This window comes from Salvelinus fontinalis, chromosome 19 (genome assembly GCF_029448725.1).
Source record: "Salvelinus fontinalis isolate EN_2023a chromosome 19, ASM2944872v1, whole genome shotgun sequence".
NCBI classification, from domain to species: Eukaryota; Metazoa; Chordata; class Actinopteri; order Salmoniformes; family Salmonidae; genus Salvelinus; species Salvelinus fontinalis.
Genome location: NC_074683.1, coordinates 17,770,675 through 17,794,106, shown reverse-complemented (window position 1 = coordinate 17,794,106; position 23,432 = coordinate 17,770,675). Strand labels below are relative to the sequence as shown.

At 42.1% G+C, this 23,432-nt stretch overlaps 1 protein-coding gene across 2 annotated transcripts in view; it reads left to right on the top strand.

Moving 5' to 3' along the window:
* Positions 1 to 23,432, top strand: part of fgf14 (fibroblast growth factor 14) — a 309,362-nt gene that overhangs the window by 219,268 nt on the left and 66,662 nt on the right. For both annotated transcript variants that reach the window (XM_055870954.1, XM_055870955.1), the window contains exons 2-3: positions 15,151 to 15,261; positions 20,731 to 20,834. In XM_055870954.1, the coding sequence (XP_055726929.1) occupies positions 15,151 to 15,261; positions 20,731 to 20,834 (215 nt within the window). The remainder of the gene's footprint in view (positions 1 to 15,150; positions 15,262 to 20,730; positions 20,835 to 23,432) is intronic.

Genomic DNA, 23,432 nt, shown 5'->3' with positions numbered 1-23,432 from the left:
CGATACCGATTATTAGAGGACCAAAAAAAGCGGGTACCGATTAAATCGGCCGATTTTTATATATATGTTTGTAATAATGACAATTACAACAATACTGAATGAACACTTTTATTTTAACTTAATATAATACATAAATAAAAATCTATTTAGTCTCAAATAAATAATGAAACATGTTCAATTTGGTTTAAATAATGCAAAAACACAGTGTTGAATAAGAAAGTAAAAGTGCAATATGTGCCATGTAAAAAAGCTAACCTTGCTCAGAACATATGAAAGCTGGTGATTCCTTTTAACATGAATCTTCAATATTCCCAGTTAAAAAGTATTAGGTTGTAGTTATTATAGGAATTATAGGACTATTTCTCTCTATACCATTTGTATTTCATATATCTTTGACTATTGGATGTTCTTATAGGCACTTTAGTATTGCCAGCCTAATCTCGGGAGTTGATAGACTTGATGTCATTAACAGCGCTGTGCATCCCAGCATTGCTAAGAGCTGCTGTTTGAATGAATGCTTACGAGCCTGCTGCTGCCTACCACCGCTCAGTCAGACTGCTCTATCAAATATCAAATCATAGACTTTATTATAATATAATAAACACACAGAAATATGAGCCTTAGGTCATTAATATGGTCAAATCCGGAAACTATCATTTCGAAAACAAAACGCTTATTCTTTCAGTGAAATACGGAACCGTTCTGTATTTTATCGAACGGGTGGCATCCATAAGTCTAAATATTGCTGTTACATTGCACAACCTTCAATGGTATGTCATAATTATGTAAAATTCTGGCTAATTAATTACGGTCTTTGTTAGGAAGAAATGGTCTTCACACAGTTCGCAACGAGCCAGGTGGCCCAAACTGCTGCATATACCCCGACTCTGCTTGCACAGAACACAAGAGAAGGGACACAATTTCCCTAGTTAATATTGCCTGCTAACATTAATTTCTTTTAACTAAATATGCAGGTTTAAAAATATATACTTGTGTCTTGATTTTAAGAAAGGCATTGATGTTGTTAAATCATCACCTGTTTGGCAAAGTAGGCTGTGATTCGATGACGAATTAACAGGCACCGCATTGATTATTTGCAACTCAGGACAATCTAATTAAACTAGTAATATCATCAACCATGTGTAGTTAACTAGTGATGATGTTAAGATTGATTGTTTTTTATAAGATAAGTTTAATGCTAGCGAGCAACTTACCTTGGCTCCTTACTGCACTCGCGTAACAGGTGGTCAGCCTACCACGGAGTCTCCTCATGGAGTGCAATGTAATCGGCCATAATCGGCCTCCAAAAATGACGATTACCGATTGTTATGAAAACATGAAATCGGCTCTAATTAATCGCCCATGCCGATTAATCGGTCGACTTCTAGTGTAGACGTTCAAAAGACACTTCTGTGTGATTCAATCATGATTGGATCTGTCGGATGACGTGATTTCAAATAGTATCTGATTACAATTCCAGAAAACATTGGACTCTATCTATCTATAGTATACTATTGGAATGTGTCCTGTGAGAGAGTTTTGCCCGAAATGAATGAGATTGCAGGTCTTTCACCAGGTGTAGATGTTCCTTTAGAGGTGGACAAGAAGGATTTTTGTCTGTGTTGTCGCCAAATGTACAAATACATTGGTTGTTTATTGCCACAACGGGAAATCCAATCAAACGATTTGCTGACCTATTTCACTGTCATGCCAGTGATACCTGGATAATACATTATATTTCCATCATGTCAACAGAGACTTAGAAGGGTTAAGTGCCTTGCTTAAGGGCACATCAACATATTTTTCACCTAGTCAGCTCGGGCTTCAACCCAGCAACCTTTCAGTTACTGGCCCAACGTCCTTAACCGCTAGGCCACCTGCCGCCGTAGATGATTGGATTACTTCTACGGTTCAAAGGGTTTTCATCGATTGCATCCAAACCCATGTTCTACTAAATGTATTCACTGAGTATGCAAAACATTAAGGAACCCGGCTCTTTCCACGACATAGACTGATCAGTTGAATCCAGGTGAAAGCTATGACCCCTTATTGAAGTCAGTTGTTAAATCCAAAGTCTTGGGGGAATTGAGACATGGATTGCGTATGTGCGTCATTCAGAGGGTGAACAGGCAAAACAAAAGTGGACCACTGGTTTGACATTCACTCTCTATGCCAGCTATCATTGTATTTCCGGTAGGTTTCTTTTCCCCAGGAAAATCCGTCATCAACACGATTACCTTTTCCAATGGAACATATTTATTCCTGAAGGGTTTCACACACATATATGTCATATTAAACCACAGTGGAGGCACTAGTTATTTTGATTGTCTGGGAAATGTCTGAATGCAAAACAGTCCCAGAACACCCTGGTACTGTAATGTAAAGCCACGACAGGGCTGCGCACTCATCTTTGTATTGAAACAACGGACAAATGTTCTTTCGCTTGATGAATGACAAACAGTCTACCGTTTACATCACTTGAATTGATGATAGATTTAAAAAAAAAAAAAAAAAATTTGAGATGGAAGTTATATCGTTCCATATTGTTTAGTAATGTCCGTATCAGATTATGAATGTTGACATAAGCCCTCAGATAAACTGTAAAACTGAAAGCAGCTTTTTTTATTGGCCTGCAGGTCCCAGATCTGTTGGTGATACCATCTCAACTACTTGTCATGCGAAACACGATAACACAAACAGATCTGTGACCAGACTAGCTTTTCATATGCTTCCTGTTATCTTCCATGACAACATGGAGGAGAAAGAGACGGAGAGGGCTTTTCCGAGGCGGGCTGGAAAAGCACCTAAAATATTCCAGAAACATCCAAAGTGTGTCAATCAGGGTTGGGCTGTCGGTGAGGTGTGCAACTGCTGTGTGTGTGTGTGTGCATGCAGCTGAACATGTGACTCCACTGTCTTGAAGAGAGAGAGAGAGAGAGAGAGAGAGAGAGAGAGAGAGAGAGAGAGAGAGAGAGAGAGAGAGAGAGAGAGAGAGAGAGAGAGAGAGAGAGAGAGAGAGAGAGAGAGAGAGGAGAGAGAGAGAGAGGAGAGAGAGAGAGAGAGAGAGAGAGAGAGAGAGAGAGAGAGAGGAGGAGAGAGAGAGAGAGAGAGAGAGAGAGAGAGAGAGAGATCAAGTATACAGTGATTGTTCCATTTATCCCAGGAGTAACCCTATTGTAAAAAATAAAATAAAAAACGAAACAAAAAAACACAATTTCAGCTCGAGAGAAAAAGGGTTGTAATCTTTTTGATGTGTGTGAAGGTTTTGAGAGAGCGGGCAAGGGAGGGATACACCTATTGCATAAACCAACATTTCTACTCAGCAGAAGGAAGGATTTGATGTGTGTTTGTTGTGAATGCAGAAAGAGGGATGCCCCTACAGCTGCAAAACCACTGCAGCTATATCAACTGTTAGTCGTGAAGGGTACCCTGCCCGGTTCTTCATTTGCAAAACCACCATGTCTGACTCTATTGAGATAATTACCTTTAAGGAGAGAGAGAGAGAGAGAGCTCAAGTGAGAAAGAGGAATACACCTTCAACTGCTCAGGATGCGGTTTTGAAAAAGGGATTTTGTCAGTACAGTATATCCAGGGATTTTCTCAGTACAGTAGATCCAACCCCCTTTCTATTCAGCGACTGAAAGCCTTACGTATCGTAAGTCTGAGAATAAGCCTTATTCTCAATAGTGGTGCCCTAGTAACACCCACAGCTTTGTTTGTTCTGTGCATGTGGCATACAACCTTGCATCCCACTGCTGGCTTCCCACTGAAGCTATGTAGGGTTGTTCCTGGATGGGAGACCAGATGCTGCTGGAAGTGGTGTTGTAGGGCCAGTAGGAGGCACTCTTTCCTCTAATCTACAAAAAAGATCTCATTGCTGTCGTTCAGATGGGACATTAAACAGGTGTCCTTACCCTCTTTGGTCCCCAAAGGTCCCATGGCACTTATTGTAAGAGTAGGGGTGTTAACCATTGTGTCTTGGCTAAATACCATCATCCCCAGCTTCCAATTGGCTCATTCCTCTCTGCTGTAACTATTCCTTGGGTTGTTGCTGTAAATGAGAATGTGTTCTCAGTCAACTTACCTGGTAAAATAAAGGTTAAAGAAATGTGTGAGAGAGGCCAGTAGCCTTGTATATGGGTTGAAAATGACAGATCTGGGCACTGTTAAGTGTCTAAATTGGAATGCAGTGGCTGTACCTCAACATGTAATAAATGGCAGGCCTGGGTTTCACAGCACTGTATGGGTTTTGACTGACAGCCGTTCTGAATTTGAGCACCACACGCAACAAGAAGTTGCCCCCATCCCTCATGCTAATTGAGCAACTTTAGCTAAATATTTGTTGTCTGAGGGAGGGAAATGCTGTAAATTAAGAGGACTCAATGTATTTTGAAAGATGAGAAGCTAAGGATTATAATAAATACCGCTTTTATGTCATACAAGCAAGCCAAACACCTGTGAGTACAAATGTGTGGAATGTCACATTTCCAAATCATAAAACTCATGTAATAAACCGTGTCAACGTTCATGAAGACTATGCTTGATGTACAGTTACAAGATCACATGGCGTCATACCCTGGGTTCTTCTGAACAGAATGAGCCTATGTGTGTCTATTGTGAAGAAAATCCACGGTGAAACACGCACCTGTGTGCACGCATAACTGCTTTCTATGCACACCAAAATGACAATCTGTTGCCCTGTGAAAAGCCTAGAACTGTAAGATCGGAATTTGTTACTTAGCTAGTCATGTTGGAAATAGAACATGCCCATCTGACCAAGATTACGATTTATAATGGACCGGTTTTGAATTGCGTAAACAAAAACAGTCGTTGTGTGATGACGGGGAGGCTGGGTTGTGTTCCAAACGAAACAACTACAAGTGTGCTTGCTTTAGTTCCTCTACAGCACAGCTAGGAGAGCAAATATATATTTTTTTAAAGCACCTTATAGTTGAAGAATCTTCTTTGAGTCACTTTGGAGTGGTGGGTGGCCACTCGGAGACACAAATGAGTCCTCTCACTCAAACCCTGTAGCGCCTACCCCACCTTGCACCCACTCCACCCTTTCCAGGAATATTCTTATCATTTTACTGAATGTCTCCAGAGAATTTTCAGATTTCGTTATCAACAAATGCGGCAAAAAGTAAAGTGCGCATAAAATCAACAGTGTAATGTCTGGATTCCATTTTGGGTCAGCTGAGCTGTTGTGTCCTCAACTTGGGTCCAATCATTTCCCCATAACCTCTGAACAGTTCCCTTTCAATTGCTACCTGGCTTATGTATATGCTTTTCATATTTCTCCTGTGAGAAACATTTCAATGTAGTCCTATCCATATAGGCCGATTCCCACAAGTATAAAGGTTTAACTTAACATCGCACGGCCACACATGTAGCGGCGTATATGAATGTCTGCCATCAATTGGCAATGGTGAATAATGTATTGAATATTCAGTCTGAGGACATACGAAGGCTTGCATAATAGATAGGAGTAGATTTCTTCAGCTCCACTCGTACAGAAGGACTAAAATGTTCCAATTCTGCCATGATGAGAAAGAATGTCTGTGGCTTCTATCTTACGTTTAGTAAGGCATTTAAAGGGATACTCCCCAAATTACAAAAATACAAGTGGCCAGGTAAACAAAAACAAGGCATGGATTGTCTTACCTTGTCCATAGACTCCTAACAGGGTAGGGGAACCAATATGTCATTTTGTAATTTGGGTGAACTATCCATTTAAGCTTATTATGCATTGTTCTCAGTGTAGCTGCTGGATTTGCATTTCAGCTATGGTTTTGCTGGTTTTCTCTGGGCTTTTTATCAAACTCGGGTCACTTTGGAAATAGTGGGGAAATAAGTCCCTGGGCTACAGGATACAGTGCCTTTGGAAAGTATTCAGACCCATTGACTTTCTCCACATTCTGTTAGATTACAGCCTTATTCTAAAATGTATTAAAATGTTTTTTTCCCCTCATCAATCTACATACAATACCCCATAATGACAAAGCAAAACAGGTTTTTTGAAATTTTTCAAATGTATAAAAAAAAAAATCTGTAATATCACATTTACAAGTATTCAGACCCTTTACTCAGTACTTTGTTGAAGCACCTTTGGCAGCAATTACAGCCTTGAGTCTTCTTGGGTATGACGCTACAAGCTTGGCAGACCTTTATTTGCAGAGTTTCTCCTATTCTTCTCTGCAGATCCTATCAAGCTCTTTCAGGTTGGATGGGGAGAGTTGCTGCACAGCTATTTTCAGGTCTCTCCAGAGATGGTCAATCGGGTTCAAGTCCGGACTCTGTCTGGTTCACTCAAGGACATTCAGAGACTTGTCCCGAGCTCCTGTGTTGTCTTGGCTGTGTGCTTATGGTTGTTGTCCTGTTGGAAGGTGAACCTTCGCCCTTGTCTAAGTTTCTGAGTACTCTGGAACAGGTTTTCATCAAGGATCACTCTGTACTTTGCTCCATTCATCTTTCCCTTGATCCTGACTAATCTCCCAGTACCTGCCGCTGAAAAACATCCCCCCAGCATGATGCTGCCATCACCATGCTTCACCATAGGGATGGTGCCAGGTTTCCTCCAGATGTGACGCTTGGCAGTCAGGCCAAAGAGTTCAATCTTGGTTTCATCAGACCAGAGAATCTTGTTTCTCATGGTCTGAGAGTCATTAGGTGTCTTGTGGCAAACTCCAAGTGGGCTGTCATGTGCCTTTTACTGAGGAGTTGCTTCCGTCTGGCACTCCATCATAAAGGCCTGATTGGTGGAGTGCTGCAGAGATGCTTGTCCTTCTGGAAGGTTCTCCTATCTCCACAGAGGAACTCTAGAGCTCTGTCAGAGTGACCATCGGGTTCTTGGTCACCTCCCTGACAAAGGCCCTTCTCCCCCGATTGCTCGGTTTGGCTGGGCGGCCAGGTTTAGGAAGAGTCTTGGTGGTTCCAAACTTCTTCCATTTAAGAATGATGTGTTCTTGGGGACCTTCAATGCTGCAGACATTTTGTGTACCCTTCCCCAGATCTGTGCCTCGACACAATCCTGTCTCAGAGCTCTACGGACAATTCCTTCATCCTCATAGCTTGGTTTTTGCTCTGATATACTGTGCACTGTCAACTGTGGGACCTTATATAGACATGTGTGTGCCTTTCCAAATCATGTCCAATCAATTGAATTTAACACAGGTGAACTCCAATCAAGTTGTAGAAACATCTCAAGGATGATCAATGGAAACAGGATGCACCTGAGCTCAATTTCGAGTCTCATAGCAAAGGGTCTGAATACTTAGGTAAATACGGTATTTCTGTTGATTTTTATACATTTGATAGAATTGCAAATATTTCTAAAAACCTGTTTTCACTTCTTCATTATTGGGTATTGTGTGTAGATTCATTGGGAAAACATTTATTTAATCCATTTTAAAATGAAGCTGTAACGTAACAAAATGTGGAAAAAGTCAAGGGGTCTTAATACTTTCTGAAGGCACTGTATATCCTTGCTCCTTACACAAATGCAAACGCAGACAAAATCAAGGACATTAAATGTAAAAATTTAACATTTTAGTCATGTGTGACCGATCGCCTTGGTTCAGTCTTATGTAGCAAAATTAGAAATTGTGTTTTTTACAATGGATAAATGCAGAGACACAGAGCTACAAAATGGTATATCATACACTGCATTTGTGTAATTCTGCTTTGAAAGTATCTTTAAGGGTTGATCCGCGCGTTCTGTACTAACAACAGCGGTCAAGCACCCAAGCTAACTGGCTAACTTGCTAGCTACATCCAGACACAAATGAGAGAACAGCTCACTGAACATTACTCGCCCTAGCATAGCTGGTTAGGCTGTTTTTATGTTATCCAGAGCATTGGTGACTGCAACTGTGCTGTCAGATTATCCTTTCGTAAATTCAGCGCACATTAAACGCCCTGGCCGATGAGTAGGGTTGATCCGAGCATTCTGACCTCACAACGGCAGTCAAGCACCCAAGCTAACTGGCTAACATTGGCTCGCTTGCTAGCAATTCCCAGACACAAATGAGAGAACACCCTACTCTGACCATTTTACTCACCCTATCAGAGCTGGTTAGGCAGTTTTCATGTTATCCAGAGCTTTGGTGACTGTAACTGTGCTGCTGGCAACAATTTAATTATGTTTTTTTTTGCTGACGTTTACTGACACCGGCCTTATTCAACGGGTGTTGAGCGTTCGTAAATTCATCAGTTATTCTGTGCTCTGGCACACTCAGACGAGAGTGCACTGAAATCGGAGTAGATGGCCAGACTGAATTTACGAATGCACCCAAAATGGTTACTTTTAACCAAGACTTAACAAGTCTAAACAATGAACCATAATCCCAACTCATGACATTACTACCCTGCATGAATCTGCAGGTAGCTAACAACCAGGTTCAATGTTAGCTAGCTAAAATTAGGCTATAACTAGCTAAGCAAATGGCTCTGAGATACGAATAATACGATCATACACGTAACGTTAGCTAGCGAGCCAGCCAGCTAATGTTAGCTAGCTAGCTAACAGTGCACTTTAGCTTGAAATGAAAGTGAACTAGAAACGTGTAATATCTGAAAATGCACCTAGCTAGACTATCTTATCCATATACATCATTGTTGGACGCTTGTCCCTGTCACAGATGCCATGGTTGCCCTTAGTTTGAAGATGTAATCCGGAGACAGGTGTTCTCTCCATCTCCTTATCTCATCTCTGCATGTCCAGCCCACTCATTATCTCTCATTATCTCAGCCAGTCAAGGCTAGTGGGAAGGTTGGCATCTTTTTCTGTGGCTAAACCAACTAGGCTCGTATCTTAACAATTTTATTCATATTTACAGATGGCATTCAAGTTTGTTATTAAGGCACAGGAAAGTTCACATATTCCAGAAGGCATTTCTGCCAAAAAAAAGATTACGTTCAAAGGGCTCTCCTGTGAAGTAGTGACCCGCGACATATGCCTAGTTTTCTGAAACGGGTCACATTTCATATCCAGAGTGACTTACAGTTAAGTGCCTTGCTCAAGGCGACCATTCGGGTTCTGGCCCAATGCTCTTAACCACTAGTCTACCTGCCGCCCCAGGACGCACACACACACACACACATGCTCACACACTTGTGCACACACACACGCCTCTGCACACTGTGTGCTAGCGCAGCGAGCTCTCAGCTCTGTCTCCATTTTAATTATTACAAATCGGCCTCTGCTGAACTGTCTGAGGAATCAATCTCACTCTCTGAGATTGTTTTAAACGCTGCTGATCAAAGTCTTTAATTGATTGGAGGAGGCCATCTTAGTGTCTCTGCCTGCTTGTTCTCACTCAAGGGGATTGTGTTCTCATTAAAAATCCATGTGAAAGTGTGTGTGTGTGTGTGTGTGTGTGTGTGTGTGTGTGTGTGTGTGTGTGTGTGTGTGTGTGTGTGTGTGTGTGTGTGTGTGTGTGTGTGTGTGTGTGTGTGTGTGCTTGTAGCACATGGGGATGTGTGAAACTTACTCGTCAGCCTGAAGTGTCCCCACATCAGCCTGAAGTGTCCCCAGCAAATAGCTACCTATTTGCGTGGCGCTGACTGTTAAGACGCTTCATGAGGGCGGTCACGTGTGCTAGCAAAGCAGAGGTCCAAAGTTCACGCCAGGATATGGGCCAAATTTGGAGGAAGTCGTACTTACTAAGCAAGCATCACAATGTCCTTTACGTGTGCTGGCCTATGAAGTCTCCATAAATGTAGATATCAATTCATGACATCTGAAAATCCTAATGTGGTCTCTACGCTGCCTCAGCGTTAGCGTCCCATACTCTTCAGTCAGAGAGAGAGGGCGATGTCAGTAGTTTTTCTCCAATTGCTTTGGTGCTCTTTTCACAAGTAAGTGGTGAATTTTCAAAACTCCGAACTGGTAAAACTTGGAACGGCCAAGTCTTATATTCAAAACCTTTTTATTGTGCATTCATTTTGTTTGGACACATCTTTCACCACACAACCATTGATCCAAAAACGGTGAAATTTCTTGAGAACATTATTTTAGTCACCAAACCACAACATGATATCTTCTCAATCTAGTTGTTTTTACCCACCAGTTAATCCAATAGCATTTCCCTTTGAATGTAACATGCTACAGTACTGTACATTACATTACACGGTTTTCACATTAGGCAATACACTTGCACTACCCATCAAAATGTAACATCAAATTTCCGTAATTCTTATCCCATGTGCGATCAATCAGTCAATCAATCAATCAAAGCCCTTTTTACATCAGCAGATGCTACAAAGTGCTTGTACAGAGACACAGCCCCCATAAAAACAAAGTGCAAGCAATGCCGATGTAGAAGCACATTGGCGAGGAAAAACTCCCTGTAAAGGCAGGAACCAAGGAAGAAACCTAGAGAGGAACCAGGCTCTGAGGTGTGGCCAGTCCTCTTCTGCTGTGCCGGGTGGAGATGTTAAGAGTACACGGCCATTAAGGCCAGATTGTTTATCAAGATGTTCAAACGTTCATGGATTACATTATGATTACAACCTTTTTTAACCAGGTAGGCCAGTTAAGAACAACTGCGACCTGGCCAAGATAAAGCAAATCAGTGCGACAAAAACAACAACACAGGGTTACACATGGGATAAACAAGCGTACAGTCAATAACACAATAGAAAAATCTATGTACAGTGTGTGCAAATGTAGTAAGGTTAGGGAGTTAAGGCAATAAATAGGCCATAGTGACGAAATAATTACAATCTAGCATTAACACTGGAGTGATAGATGTGCAGATGATGATGTGCAAGTAGTGATACTGGGGTACAAAAGAGCAAAAAAAACAAAAACAATATGGGGATGAGGTAGTTGGGTGTGCTATTTTCAGATGGACTGTGCACAGGTACAGTGATCGGGAAGCTGCTCTGACAGCCGATGCTTAAAGTTAGTGAGGGAGATATAAGTCTCCAGCTTCAGTGATTTTTGCAATTCGTTCCAGTCATTGGCAGCAGAGAACTGGAAGGAAAGGCGGTCAAAGGTTGGCTTTGGGGATGACCAGTGAAATATACCTGCTGGAGCGCGTGCTGCGTATATTGGTTCCTGACTTCCCTGAAAAGTTGCATATCGCGGAGGCTATTCAATGCTAATGCATTACGCCACAGGATGTTTTTGTGATGGTCAAGGGCAGTCAAGTCTGGATGGAACCAAGGGCTGTATCTGCTCTTAGTTCTAAATTCTTTGAATGGGACATGCTTATTGAAGATGGTGAGAAAAGCACTTTTAAAGAACAACCAGGCATCCTCTGCTGACAGGATGAGGTCAATATCCTTCCAGGAGACCCGGGCCAGGTCGATTAGAAAGGCCTGCTCGCTGAAGTGTTTTAGGGAGCGTTTGATAGTGATGAGGGGTGGTCGTTTGACCGCGGGCCCATTACGGACGCATGCAATGAGGCAGTGATCGCTGAGATCCTGGTTGAAGACAGCAGAGGTATATTTAGAGGGCGAGTTGGTCAGGATAATATCTATGAGGGTGTCCATGGTTACGGATTTAGGGTTGTACCTGGTAGGTTCCTTGATAATTTGTGTGAGATTGAGGGCATCTAGCTTAGATTGTAGGACGGCCGGGGTGCTAATCATATCCCAGTTTAGGTCACCTAACAGTACGGACTCTGAAGATGGATGGGGGGCAATCAATTCACATATGGTGCCAATGGCACAGCTGGGGGCCGAGGGGGGTCTATAACAAGCGGCAACAATGAGATACTTATTTCTGGAAAGGTGGATTTTTAGAAGAAGAAGCTCGAACTGTTTGGGCACAGACCTGGATAGTATGACAGAACTCTGCAGGCTATCTCTGCAGTAGATTGCAACTCCGACCCCTTTGGCAGTTCTATCGTGATAGAAAATGTTGTAGTTGGGGATGGAAATGTCAGAATGTTTGGTGGCCTTCTTAAGCCAGAATTCAGACACGGCTAGGACGTCAGGGTTGGTGGAGTGTGCTAAAGCAGTGAATAAACACATTTAGGGTGGAGGCTTCTGATGTTAACATGCATGAAACCAAGGCTTTTACGGTTACAGAAGTCAACAAATGAGAGTGTCTGGGGAATAGGTGTGATGCTGGGGGCTACAGGGCCTGGGTTAACCTCTACATCACCAGAGGAATAGAGGAGGATTAGGATAAGGGTACGGCTAAAGGCTATAAAAACTGGTGGTCTAGTGCGTGGGAACAGAGAATAAAAGGTGCAGATTTCTGGGTGTGGTAGAATAGATTCAGGGCATAATGTACAGACAAAGGTATGGTAGGATGTGAGTACAGTGGGGGTAAACCTAGGCATTGAGTGACGATGAGAGAGTTTGCATCTCTGGAGACACCAGATAAGCCAGGTGAGGTCTCCCAATGTGTGCGGTGTGTGACAAAAGAGCTATCTAAGGCATGTTGAGCTGGACTAGTGGCTCTACAGTGAAATAAAACAATAACTAACCGAAACAGCAGAAGACAAAGCATATTGACTTTAGAGAGAGGCATGTGTAGCCGAGTGATTATAGGGTCCAATGAGCAGCAATAGGTGAGTCCGGCAGCCGTTCGGTAGTCGCTACTATGCTAGCCGAGTGGGAGGCACGGCGTTCAGAAAGCTACCGGGCCGGGGCTAGCAGATGGGTCTTCGGCGACATCGCAACGGAAAAGCCTGTTGAAACCACATCGGACGATTACGTCGGCAGACCAGTCGTGATGGATTGGCTTGGCTCCGTGTCGGCAATAAAGGGTTCAGGCCAATTGGCAAAAGAAGTATTATATTCCACGGATTAGCGGGTATACCTCTTCGGCTAGCCGGGAGATGGGCCTAGCTCGATGCTAGCTCAAGGCTAACTGGTGCTTGCTTCGGGACAGAGGCGTTAGCCAGCGGTAGCCCCTCGGTTGCAGCTAGCTAGATCCAGTGTAATGGTCCAGAGCTTGCGGCAGGAATCCGGTGATGTGGTGGAGAAAAGCAGTCCGATATACTCTGGGTTGATATCGCGCTGTGCAGACTGGCAGGTTTTGACCGAGCTAAAGCTGGCTGGTGTCCGAGCTAAAGGTGAAGACCGCTAGCCGTGGCTAACAGTGACTACTACCTAGTAGCTAGTTAGCTGGCTAGCATCTGATGGAGGTTCCTGTTATAATGTATAAAAATAGCAGATCTGTACCACATTGGGTGAGGTGGGTTGCAGTAAAGTATATTTAGATCGTAGGTGGAAAGTGAGATTAAAATATATATGAAAAGAAACGATGAAAACGACTATTTACATGGGACAAGACGGGACAAGACAAACACACGTCCGACTGCTACGCCATCCTGCAGGATGACCAGCAGGGTCAGATAATAATCACAGTGGTTGTAGAGGGTGCAACAGATCAGCACCGAAGGAGTAAATGTCAGTTGGTTTTTCATAGCCGAGCATTCAGAGGTCGAGACAGCAGGTGCGGTAGAGAAAGAGAGCGAGAAAGGAAGAGAGAGAGAAAGGAAGAGAGAGAGAGAGAGAGTTGAAAACAGCAGTGTGATCTCTCACACAGATTTTTTGCTGCAAAAACTAAATGTATTTTTCAGATATAATTACAACATAGGTGAACTGTAATCAAATGAAACAAATGTTTAGTAGGCAATGGTTTGCATCAAGCCTGTCTTGAGCATAGGTTCTTATCGACCTTGCAGTAGATGTCATTGTTCATGCACCTGGGGAAAAAACCTTTTGGCATGGAGAATCAAAGCCTGACACAGGACTGAAATTATGTCATGGTACTCTCATTGGGATGGCAATCATACACCTTCCATCTGTATTGTAATCATGTATTGTATTTTACAGTATTGTAGTGGTTGTGTGTGGCACTAGCAACACCAGAGTTGTGGGTTCGATTCCCACTGGGGTCACATACAAAAATGTGTGGACTCAAAGTTGTCACTTTGGATAAAAGCACCTAATACGCATTGGCAATTCTACCTTTTTTACTCACACTCACATAAACGCACACACACAGGGCTCATGTGATTATTCATCTCCTCAGGGCTTAGTGAGAATCAAATCTGGCCTGATAGCTGTCTCTACGATAAGGCTAATGTGGAAGGCATTAGGCCCCTGGGTAGACCACACACACACACAGACACACACACACACACACACACACACACACACACACACACACACACACACACACACACACACACACACACACACACACACACACACACACACACACACACACACACATGCTAAGGTGTTGTATATAGATGAATGCATTATGTTATTTTCTTAGTGGGTGCAACTGTTCTTCTGTGGAAAATGTGCATGTATAAAGAGTTCACTGCAAGACCTCCCAATGTGGTGGGTGGAAGCAGCTCTTAAAAGCTTACTACCTGTTCCAATACCGACATCTCACTCAAACATCCGCGTTTAACTACAGGAGCTAAGACAATTGTTTCAGTTAAATGATTCTGTTTTTGAAAATGACTTGAATATTCGCTTGAACTCGTATCTGTAATTATGAATGATAAAATAGACTTTAAACCAGAGTATTTCCCCAGCTCTATTAAGACAATATAGGCCATCTTATCCCCCAATTCACATGACAAGCATGTGATGAATTTCCAGTGCAACATTATTAACCATTATTTCCCCTCACAGAGAAGAGAACTGAAGAGGGTGCTGTTGAGTTTGCTATCAGACCGATTTTCATATTAATTTAATCACATTTGATTGGGCCAATTTCTGAGTAAAGCATGGCTTATATGCAGTACATTTTAGCTACATGATTTGCCTCTGAAAATTCACAATGGTCATAAAACAATCATGAAGAGTTAGGTACTTTGTTTTATGGAATGGTTTTCAAACCAGACACAATGGATTATGAAAGAATATATTCAAACAATTTCCACATAAGAATGGATTGGTTGCTCTTTACTCTGCGATCCTTTACCTCTCTTCTCTACATTTACAGTATATTTCAGTTCATATAGAGATTAGCATATTTGCTCTATGTCTATGTATATATGAAGTGATTCTTTGGTGCAGCATTTGTGTGGTAGAGTCCTCTTCTCTCTCTCCTTCGGTTGAAAATATAAATAATCTTGAGCTGGTCTAACTATTTGTATACTGTTGCTAACCTCTCTCTCTCTCTCTCTTTTTCTCCCTGTTTCCCTCTCTCTCTCTGTGTTTCAGATCCCCAGCTCAAGGGTATAGTGACCAGGTTATATTGCAGGCAGGGATACTACTTGCAAATGAACCCAGATGGTTCTCTCGATGGGACCAAGGATGACAGCAGTAACTCCTGTGAGTATACAGTCTCTTCATCTATCCTGCTACAGCAGTGGATCCCAACCAGGGGTACTAGGACCCCTGGTTGGTACTAGGTACTTTGCCTACCCACAGGGGGTACTTGAGAAGACTCATGAGACCATAGGCCTACTGGTAAAATACACATGAGGGGGTACTTCAGGAGTACTCCGGGCAGAGCTAAATTCGGTTGGTGGTACAGCAACCGAAAAAGTTTGTGAACCATTGTGCTACAGGGTCAACAAGTTGTCACTTTGCATACATTCGTGTGTAACTGTATAGTATGCATGGCCAATACCCCAATTCTAAGTAGGATGCAAGTCTAGATATTGGATACTGTGGTGTCTCATAATCAGCCAATGAAGATCTCGTTTTATGTATGATGTATGATTTAAGATAAGTAATGGTAAATTGTCTCCCAACCTCACCTGTATTATATTGTTTTTTTGTACCGGCACTTATCTCAAATGACAATCACAGAAAGCAGGTGGGTTCTTCTCTCTGAGATGGAAAGTGGTCCAAAAACAGTGGGCTAGCTAGAGAGAAGAGAGTATTCTTAGCTCTTTGCTGGCACAGCTTCCTTAGTGCTCCAGGCTAGCTGGTTAATTTGATTTCAGTGTGTGGCGCTAACTCTAGCTTGACACTGCTTTGTCTCCGTGTCTGTCACTAGGAGCAGAGATGACACGTGTCACTTCCATAGACCAATAGAACCATGTTTATGGATACACAAGGGGCACCTACACATCACACACACGATACACGTCATAAATAATATGGTATGAAATGTAATTAAATGCGTGAATATGTTATGTTACTAAAATAATGATTGTAAGATCAATAGTCAGTTGAACCAAAGAATCCATCCATATTTTATGTCATTAAGAAACAATATAAACTATTCATGAGTTTCACGGTCATGCCATTGTTATGAACGTTCACTGACGACCGAGGAACAACTGTTCTAAACAGGTGTTAATGACGATGTTGTCTACATTTACACCACATTGTCTTAGAAATACGATGACGTTGCTAACGTAGGCAAATCATTTGTGGGAAACGACTTTGTCATTATTACCATGTCGTCCGATTTACTGTAGATAGATGGCAATGTTGTCATTGGCTAGCAAAGTTTGTCAAAAAGTACCTAGCAATGCTAATGTTAGTTAGCTAAAGATCCATTGCTCTCCCTTCACAACGTAGCCAGCTACGCTACTACATCTAGTCAATCAGGCGACATCACAATGACGACAAAAGGTTTTCCTACTAATTATTTGCCTCCTTTAGAAATGTCATTGATTTTCCAAGTCACCCAAATTCACTTCATCAGCACCAATTGATAATGCATCGAGTAGAACGTTCAGTCGGACCTCACAGAACTTTCAGCGATGTAGTGACACGTTGTTAACACAGTAACAACATTTGCACAACACAGTATCAGCCAAAATCCCTATCCCATATTGGCTCAATGCCTCTAAAAACCCAGTGTCCATACGTACAGTGCCTTCGGAAAGTATTCAGACCCCTTGACTTTTTCCACATTTTGTTACGTTACAGCTTTACTCTAAATGGATTATATTTTTAAAAGATCCTCAGCATTCTGCACACAATACCCCATAATGACGAAGTGAAAACATGTTTTCAGAAGTGTTTTCAGAAGTGTTTGCAAATGTATAAAAAAACAACAGAAATACTTTATTTACGTAAGTACTCAGACCCTTTGCTATGAGACTCGGAATTGAGCTCAGGTGCATCCTGTTTCCATTGATCATCCTTGAGATGTTTCTACAACTTGATTGGAGTCCAGCTGTGGAAAATTCAATTGATTGGACATGATTTGGAAAGGCACACACCTGTCTATATAAGGTCCCACAGTTAATAGTGCATGTCAGTGCAAAAACCAAACCATGAGTCGAAGGAATTGTCATTAGAGCTCAGAGAGAGGATTGTGTCGAGGTACAGATCTGGAGAAGGGTACCAAAACATTTCTGCAGCATTGAAGGTTGCCAAGAACACAGTGGCCTCCATCATTCTTAAATGGAAGAAGTTTGGAACCACCAAGACTCTTCCTAGTACTGAGTAACGGGTCTGAATACTTATGTAAATGTGATATTTCAGTTTTTTTTAATTTCTAAAAATCTGTGTTTGCTTTGTCATTAAGGGGTATTGTGTGCAGATTGATGAGGGGGAAAAAACTATTGAATACATTTCAGAATAAGCCTGTAACATAACAAAATGTGGAAAAAGTCTTGGGGTCTGAATACTTTCCGAAGGCACTGTACGTCTCACATCCCTCACTCTGCTCTACCTACTGTACATCCACGCCAATACCAATTACCTCAAATGGTCAGGAGAGCTTAATACTGTGCATCTAAATCAGCCATACACACACTGGGTGTATCCCAAATGACACCCTATCCCCTAAACATCGGTACAACCTATAGGGCTCTACACAAAACTAGTGTACTATGTTGGGAATAGGGTGCCATTTGGCATGCGAACGCTTTGTGTCGCCGCCAAGACTAGCCCTGTTATTTCTCAATCAGTACAAACAAAACAATGGCCATTACCTAACAGGGCCAAAGTGTGTTCTGCGGCCAAAAAGGACCTATTAAATCAGCCACGCTCCGGTGGTGGCTCCGGTTTTTCCAGTGCTACTTCCCAGGTCCATCAATGTAACAAAATGATACTTTTGTTACATTGTTTGCTAGCTGGTTAGCTAGCTCTTAGTGCTGAGCGATTAACCGAAATGTCTTTATTTTGGGGGGGGGTTTCACTTACTTTAATTCCATGTATTTATTGTTTTGTGAGCTCAACACTTCTTTTCTCTAGATAGAATCCATTGCGCCTGTTCTTTCCGGCCACGGACAGAGGCGGATACACACACAGACCATATGAGACCGCCGCATGAGAGAGGAATGACACAACACAACAACGAGAGGGAAAGAGACAGTGAGGTAGCTCGACCTGATTGATAGTTGAGGTAGTCGGTAATAAGCAGTCTACTTTGGAGAACTAGTCAAATGATTTTGGCAGCCAGCTAGCTACTACTAGCCTAGTTAATTAGGATGACTCATTCAATGGGGAGCACAGCGATAACGTGAGATGGTTGTCTAGATGGCTGGTTGCTACTACCTGAGCAGAGATGAGATGATGACTCAAGGAATGAAAATAATGAAGTCGTAAAAATTATAAGTTATATACACAGCTGAAATATATTATTAATGTGAGGTAATTCATGTGCTTAAATGATGGTTAATAAACGATAAGCAGTAATGGGAATTCACCACCATCATGGTGCTCTTGGGAATTGTTTTATTCTGTGTTGTTACAGCATTCAACCCACTGTCAGTGTCAGGAAAAGGGCAGGTGATGTCTGAGGGAAGCTGTCATTTATTTAAATGCAATTATTTCATAATGAATTTAGTGTAAAAAAAATATATATATTCTCAAACGGAAACCGAACCGATCTCAAAAAAGCACTAATCACTCAGCACTACTAGCTTTAATTGACCTCCATTGAAAATGTTGCTAACGTAACTAGCTAGCAGGGTAATATAGCTAACATGTTTTGTATGTTAATTAGCTACGTTATGTTAATTAGCTAAATGTATGTTAATTAGCTAAGTTAGCAAAATTAGGAATATAACGTTCATCTGCTGTCGACATCAGGATACGATTTGAGATCACTAGTTAGCTCCAAAAGTAGTTGATAGCATTGACTGCATGCTGACAGTGCATTCAGAGCCCTCCAGTGGCTAGCCACATTACAAACGTCATTTTACCAGGTTTCTGTAAAGCAATTGTAACGACAGTCCACCACAACATATCCAAGAGTCTCCTGATCAGCAAGGGGTAGTCTGTGTTTCATTTAATTCTGTATTGAAAACACTATTTGAGATCATTGTTTATTTATTTAAAAAAAAAAAATGTATTTATTTATTTCACCTTTATTTAACCAGGTAGGCAAGTTGAGAACAAGTTCTCATTTACAACTGCGACCTGGCCAAGAATAAAGCAAAACAGTTCGACACCTACAACAACACAGAGTTACACATGGAATAAACAAAACATACAGTCAATAATACAGTTGAAGAAAATCTATATACAGTGTGTGCAAATGAGGTAAGATAAGGGAGGTAAGGCAATAAATAGGCCATGGTGGCGAAGTAATTACAATATACCAATTAGACACTGGAGTGATTGATGTGCAGAAGATGAGTTTGGGGGTGACTAGTGAGATATACCTGCTGAAGTGCGTGCTACGGGTGGGTGTTGCTATGGTGACCAGTCAGCTGAGATAATGCGGGACTTTACCTAGCAGAGACTTGTAGATGACCTGGAGCCAGTGGGTTTGGCGACGAGTATGAAGCGAGGGCCAGCCAACGAGAGCGTACAGGTCGCAGTGGTGGGTAGTATATGGGGCTATGGTGACAAAATGGATGGCACTGTGATAGACTACATCCAACTTGTTGGGTAGAGTGTTGGAAGCTATTTTGTAAATGTAAGGGGTGTGTAACTGGTGGCAGGGAAGTCAGACGCAGGAGAGCAGAACAAGGTAATAGCCGGAGCAGTTTAATTGCAAAACCAACGGCATAAAGAAATAACCAACATGGGTACAAAACCCAACGCCCACCAGTAAACATGTGCACAAGCACTTACAACAACCAATTCCACACAAAGACATGGGGGGAAAAGAGGGTTAAATACACAACAATTCATGAGGGAAATGAAAACCAGGTGTGTAGGAAAACAAGACAAAACAAATGGAAAATTAAAAGTGAATCGACGATGGCTAGAAGACTGGTGACGCCGAACGCCGCCTGAACAAGGAGAGGAGCCGACTTCGGTGGAAGTTGTGACAGTAAATGACATCGCCGAAGTCGAGGATCGGTAGGATAGTTAGTTTTACGAGGGTATGTTTGGCAGCATGAGTGAAGGATGCTTTGTTGCGAAATAGGAAGCCGATTCTAGATTTAATTTTGGATTGGAGATGCTTAATGCGAGTCTGGAAGGAGAGTTTACAGTCTAACCAGACACCTAGGTATTTGTAGTTGTCCACATATTCTAAGTCAAAACCGTCCAGAGTAGTGATGCTGGACGGGCGGGTAGGTAGGAACAGCGACCGGTTGAAGAGCATGCATTTAGTTTTACTTGCATTTAAGAGTAGTTGGAGGCCACGGAAGGAGAGTTGTATGGCATTGAAGCTCGTCTGGAGGTTACTTGTTTCTGGAAAGGTGGATTTTTAAAACTAGAAGCTCAAATTGTTTGGGTACAGACCTGGATAGTAAGACAGAACCCGCCCCCTTTGGCTGGTCTATCTTGGCGGGAAATGTTGTGAAGGGTTTTCTCCAGTGGTTTGAATGGGGAATTGGTCTGTCTGCCTGTCTGCCTGTCTGTCTGTCTCTATCTCCGTCTGTCTCTGACTCTGTCCCCCTCTGCTGCTCTTTCCATCTTTCTGTCTTCCAGCTTTGTTCAACTTGATTCCTGTGGGTCTCCGAGTTGTTGCGATTCAGTCTGTGAAGACAGGGTTATACATCTCCATGAACGGGGAGGGCCATCTGTACACATCAGTGAGTAACAGTCTATTCTATTCCATTTTATTCTGTTTCATTCAACTGTATTTTCAGCTTTTGTAATATTTAAGGCATGGAGGAATGACACACACAGGTCATGCAAATAATAATTCAAGAAACAGTCAATATACATTACATGCAAGTATTCAGAGCATTCGGAAAGTTTTCAGGTCCCTTGACTTTTTCCACTTTTTTGTTACGTTAGAGCCTTATTCTAAAATGTATTAAAAAAAATGTTTTACCTTATCAATCTACACACAATACCCCATAATGCCAAAGCAAAAAAAAAAAAAAATGAAATTTTTGCAAATGTATAAAAAAATTAAACTGTAATATCACATTTACATAAGTATTCAGACCCTTTACTCAGTACTTTGTTGAAGCAACCTTGGCAGCGAATACAGTCTTCAGTCTTCTTAGATATGATGCTACATGCTTTGCAGACCTGTATTTGGGGATTTTCTCCCATTCCTCTGCAGATCCTCTCAAGGTCTGTCAGGTTGGATAGGGAGCGTTGCTGCACAGCTATTTTCAGGTCTTTCCAGAGATGTTAGATCGGGTTCAAGTTCGGGCTCTGGCTGGGCCAATCAAGGACATTCAGAGACAACTAAGACAATGCCATTCCTGCATTGTCTTAGTTGTGTGATTAGGGTCATTGTTCTGTTGGAAGGTGAACCTTCGCCCCAGTCTGAGGTCCTGAGCACTCTGGAGCAGATTTTCATCAAGGATCTCTCTGTCCGTTCAACTTTGCCTCGGTCCTGACTACTCTTCCAGTCCCTGCTGTTGAAAAACATCCCCACAGCATGATACTGCCACCACCATGCTTCACCGTAGGGATGGTGCCAGGTTTCCTCCAGACGTGATGCTTGGCATTCAGGCAAAAAAGTTCAATCTTGGTTTCATCAGACCAGAGAATCTTGTTTCTCATGGTCTGAGAGTCTTATGGTGCCTTTTGGCAAACTGTAAGCGGGCTGTCATGTTCCTTTTGCAGAGGAGTTTCTTCCGTCTGCCCACTCTACCATAAAGGCCTGATTGGTGGAGTACTGTTGAGATAGTTGTCCTTCTGGAAGGTTCTGCCATCTCCACAGAGGAACTCTATAGCTCTTTCGGAGTGACCATTGGGTTCTTGGTCACCTCCCTGACCAAGGCCCTTCTCCCCCGATTGCTCAGTTTGGCCGGGCGGCCAGCTCTAGGAAGAGTCTTGGTGGTTCCAAACTTCTTCCATTTAAGAATGATAGGGGCCACTATGTTCTTGGGGACCTTCAATGTTGCAGAAATGTTTGGTACCCTTCCCCAGGTCTGTGCCTCGACTCAATCCTGTCTCGGAGGTCTACGAACAGTTCCTTCAACCTCATGGCTTGGTGTTTTCTCTGACATGCACTGTCAACTGTGGGACCTTATATAGACAGGTGCGTGCCTTTCCAAATCATATCCAATCAATAGAATTTACCACAGGTGGTCTCCAATCAAGTTGTAGAAACATCTCAAGGATGATCAATGGAAACAGGATGCAGCTGAGCTCAATTTTGAGTCTCATAGCAAAGGGTCTGAATACTTATGTAAATAAGTATAATAAAAAAATGTTTTAATCCTTTTTAGAATAAGTAACAAAATGTGGCAAAGTCAAGGGGTCTCAATACTTTCTGAAGGCACTGTATATCCAGCTCACACACCTTTGTTATCATATCACATTATTCATTTTAGAGACGCGCACACACACACACACACACACACACACACACACACACACACACACACACACACACACACACACACACACACACACACACACACAATATCAAATCCCACTGTTTATTCTAACGGGAAGATGTCGACCTTCTCTTCGTTTCCGGCATCAGAGTTAAAACTTTTTGCAGCAGAGCAATGTCGGTGTTGAGAATGTTTACTGCAGTATTTCAAGGCTAATTGCTCTGTAGAGAAGGTGAGAAATCCCATTACACAACGGTGTCATGCATATAGATTTATATTAATCACATCAAGTACCTCTAGAATCACATCAACTAGATGTTTCCGGTCCATGCATCAAGAAAAACTATAAATGGTGCAAAATGGAAATGGAGAGACAGTTTGTCATGCTGTGTAGAATAACATATTTATATTTTATTGTATTGTGTATATTTTATTTTAGATGCAAAATGTCAGCATGTTTTTTTCTAAATTGGAATTAAGAATTGAAGACCGAACAAAGTCAATTAAAGGTTATGAGAAGGAATACGGTATGATGTGTCAATGAAGACAGGCTCATATTTGAATCTTTTTGGCAAAAAAAAACGTTACATCTGGTGCAAACTCTAAGTATACCTGGTCCAAAGAGCCTAATGCTTTGGTGATTACTTGGGGGAAAAAAATTGATAGAAACACAATCGTGGTTTATCTATATACAGCAAATAGTTTACATTTCATGATTTGTTAATTCTCCTGTGCAGTGATATGAATGTTTGAGAGCGTGACTTAAACACAAAGTGTACAAATTCCTAATACTGAGTTGCATCCCCCACTTTTGCCCTCAGAACAGCCTCAATTCTTTGGGGCAGGGACTCTACAATGTGTCGAAAGTGTTCCACAGGGATGCTG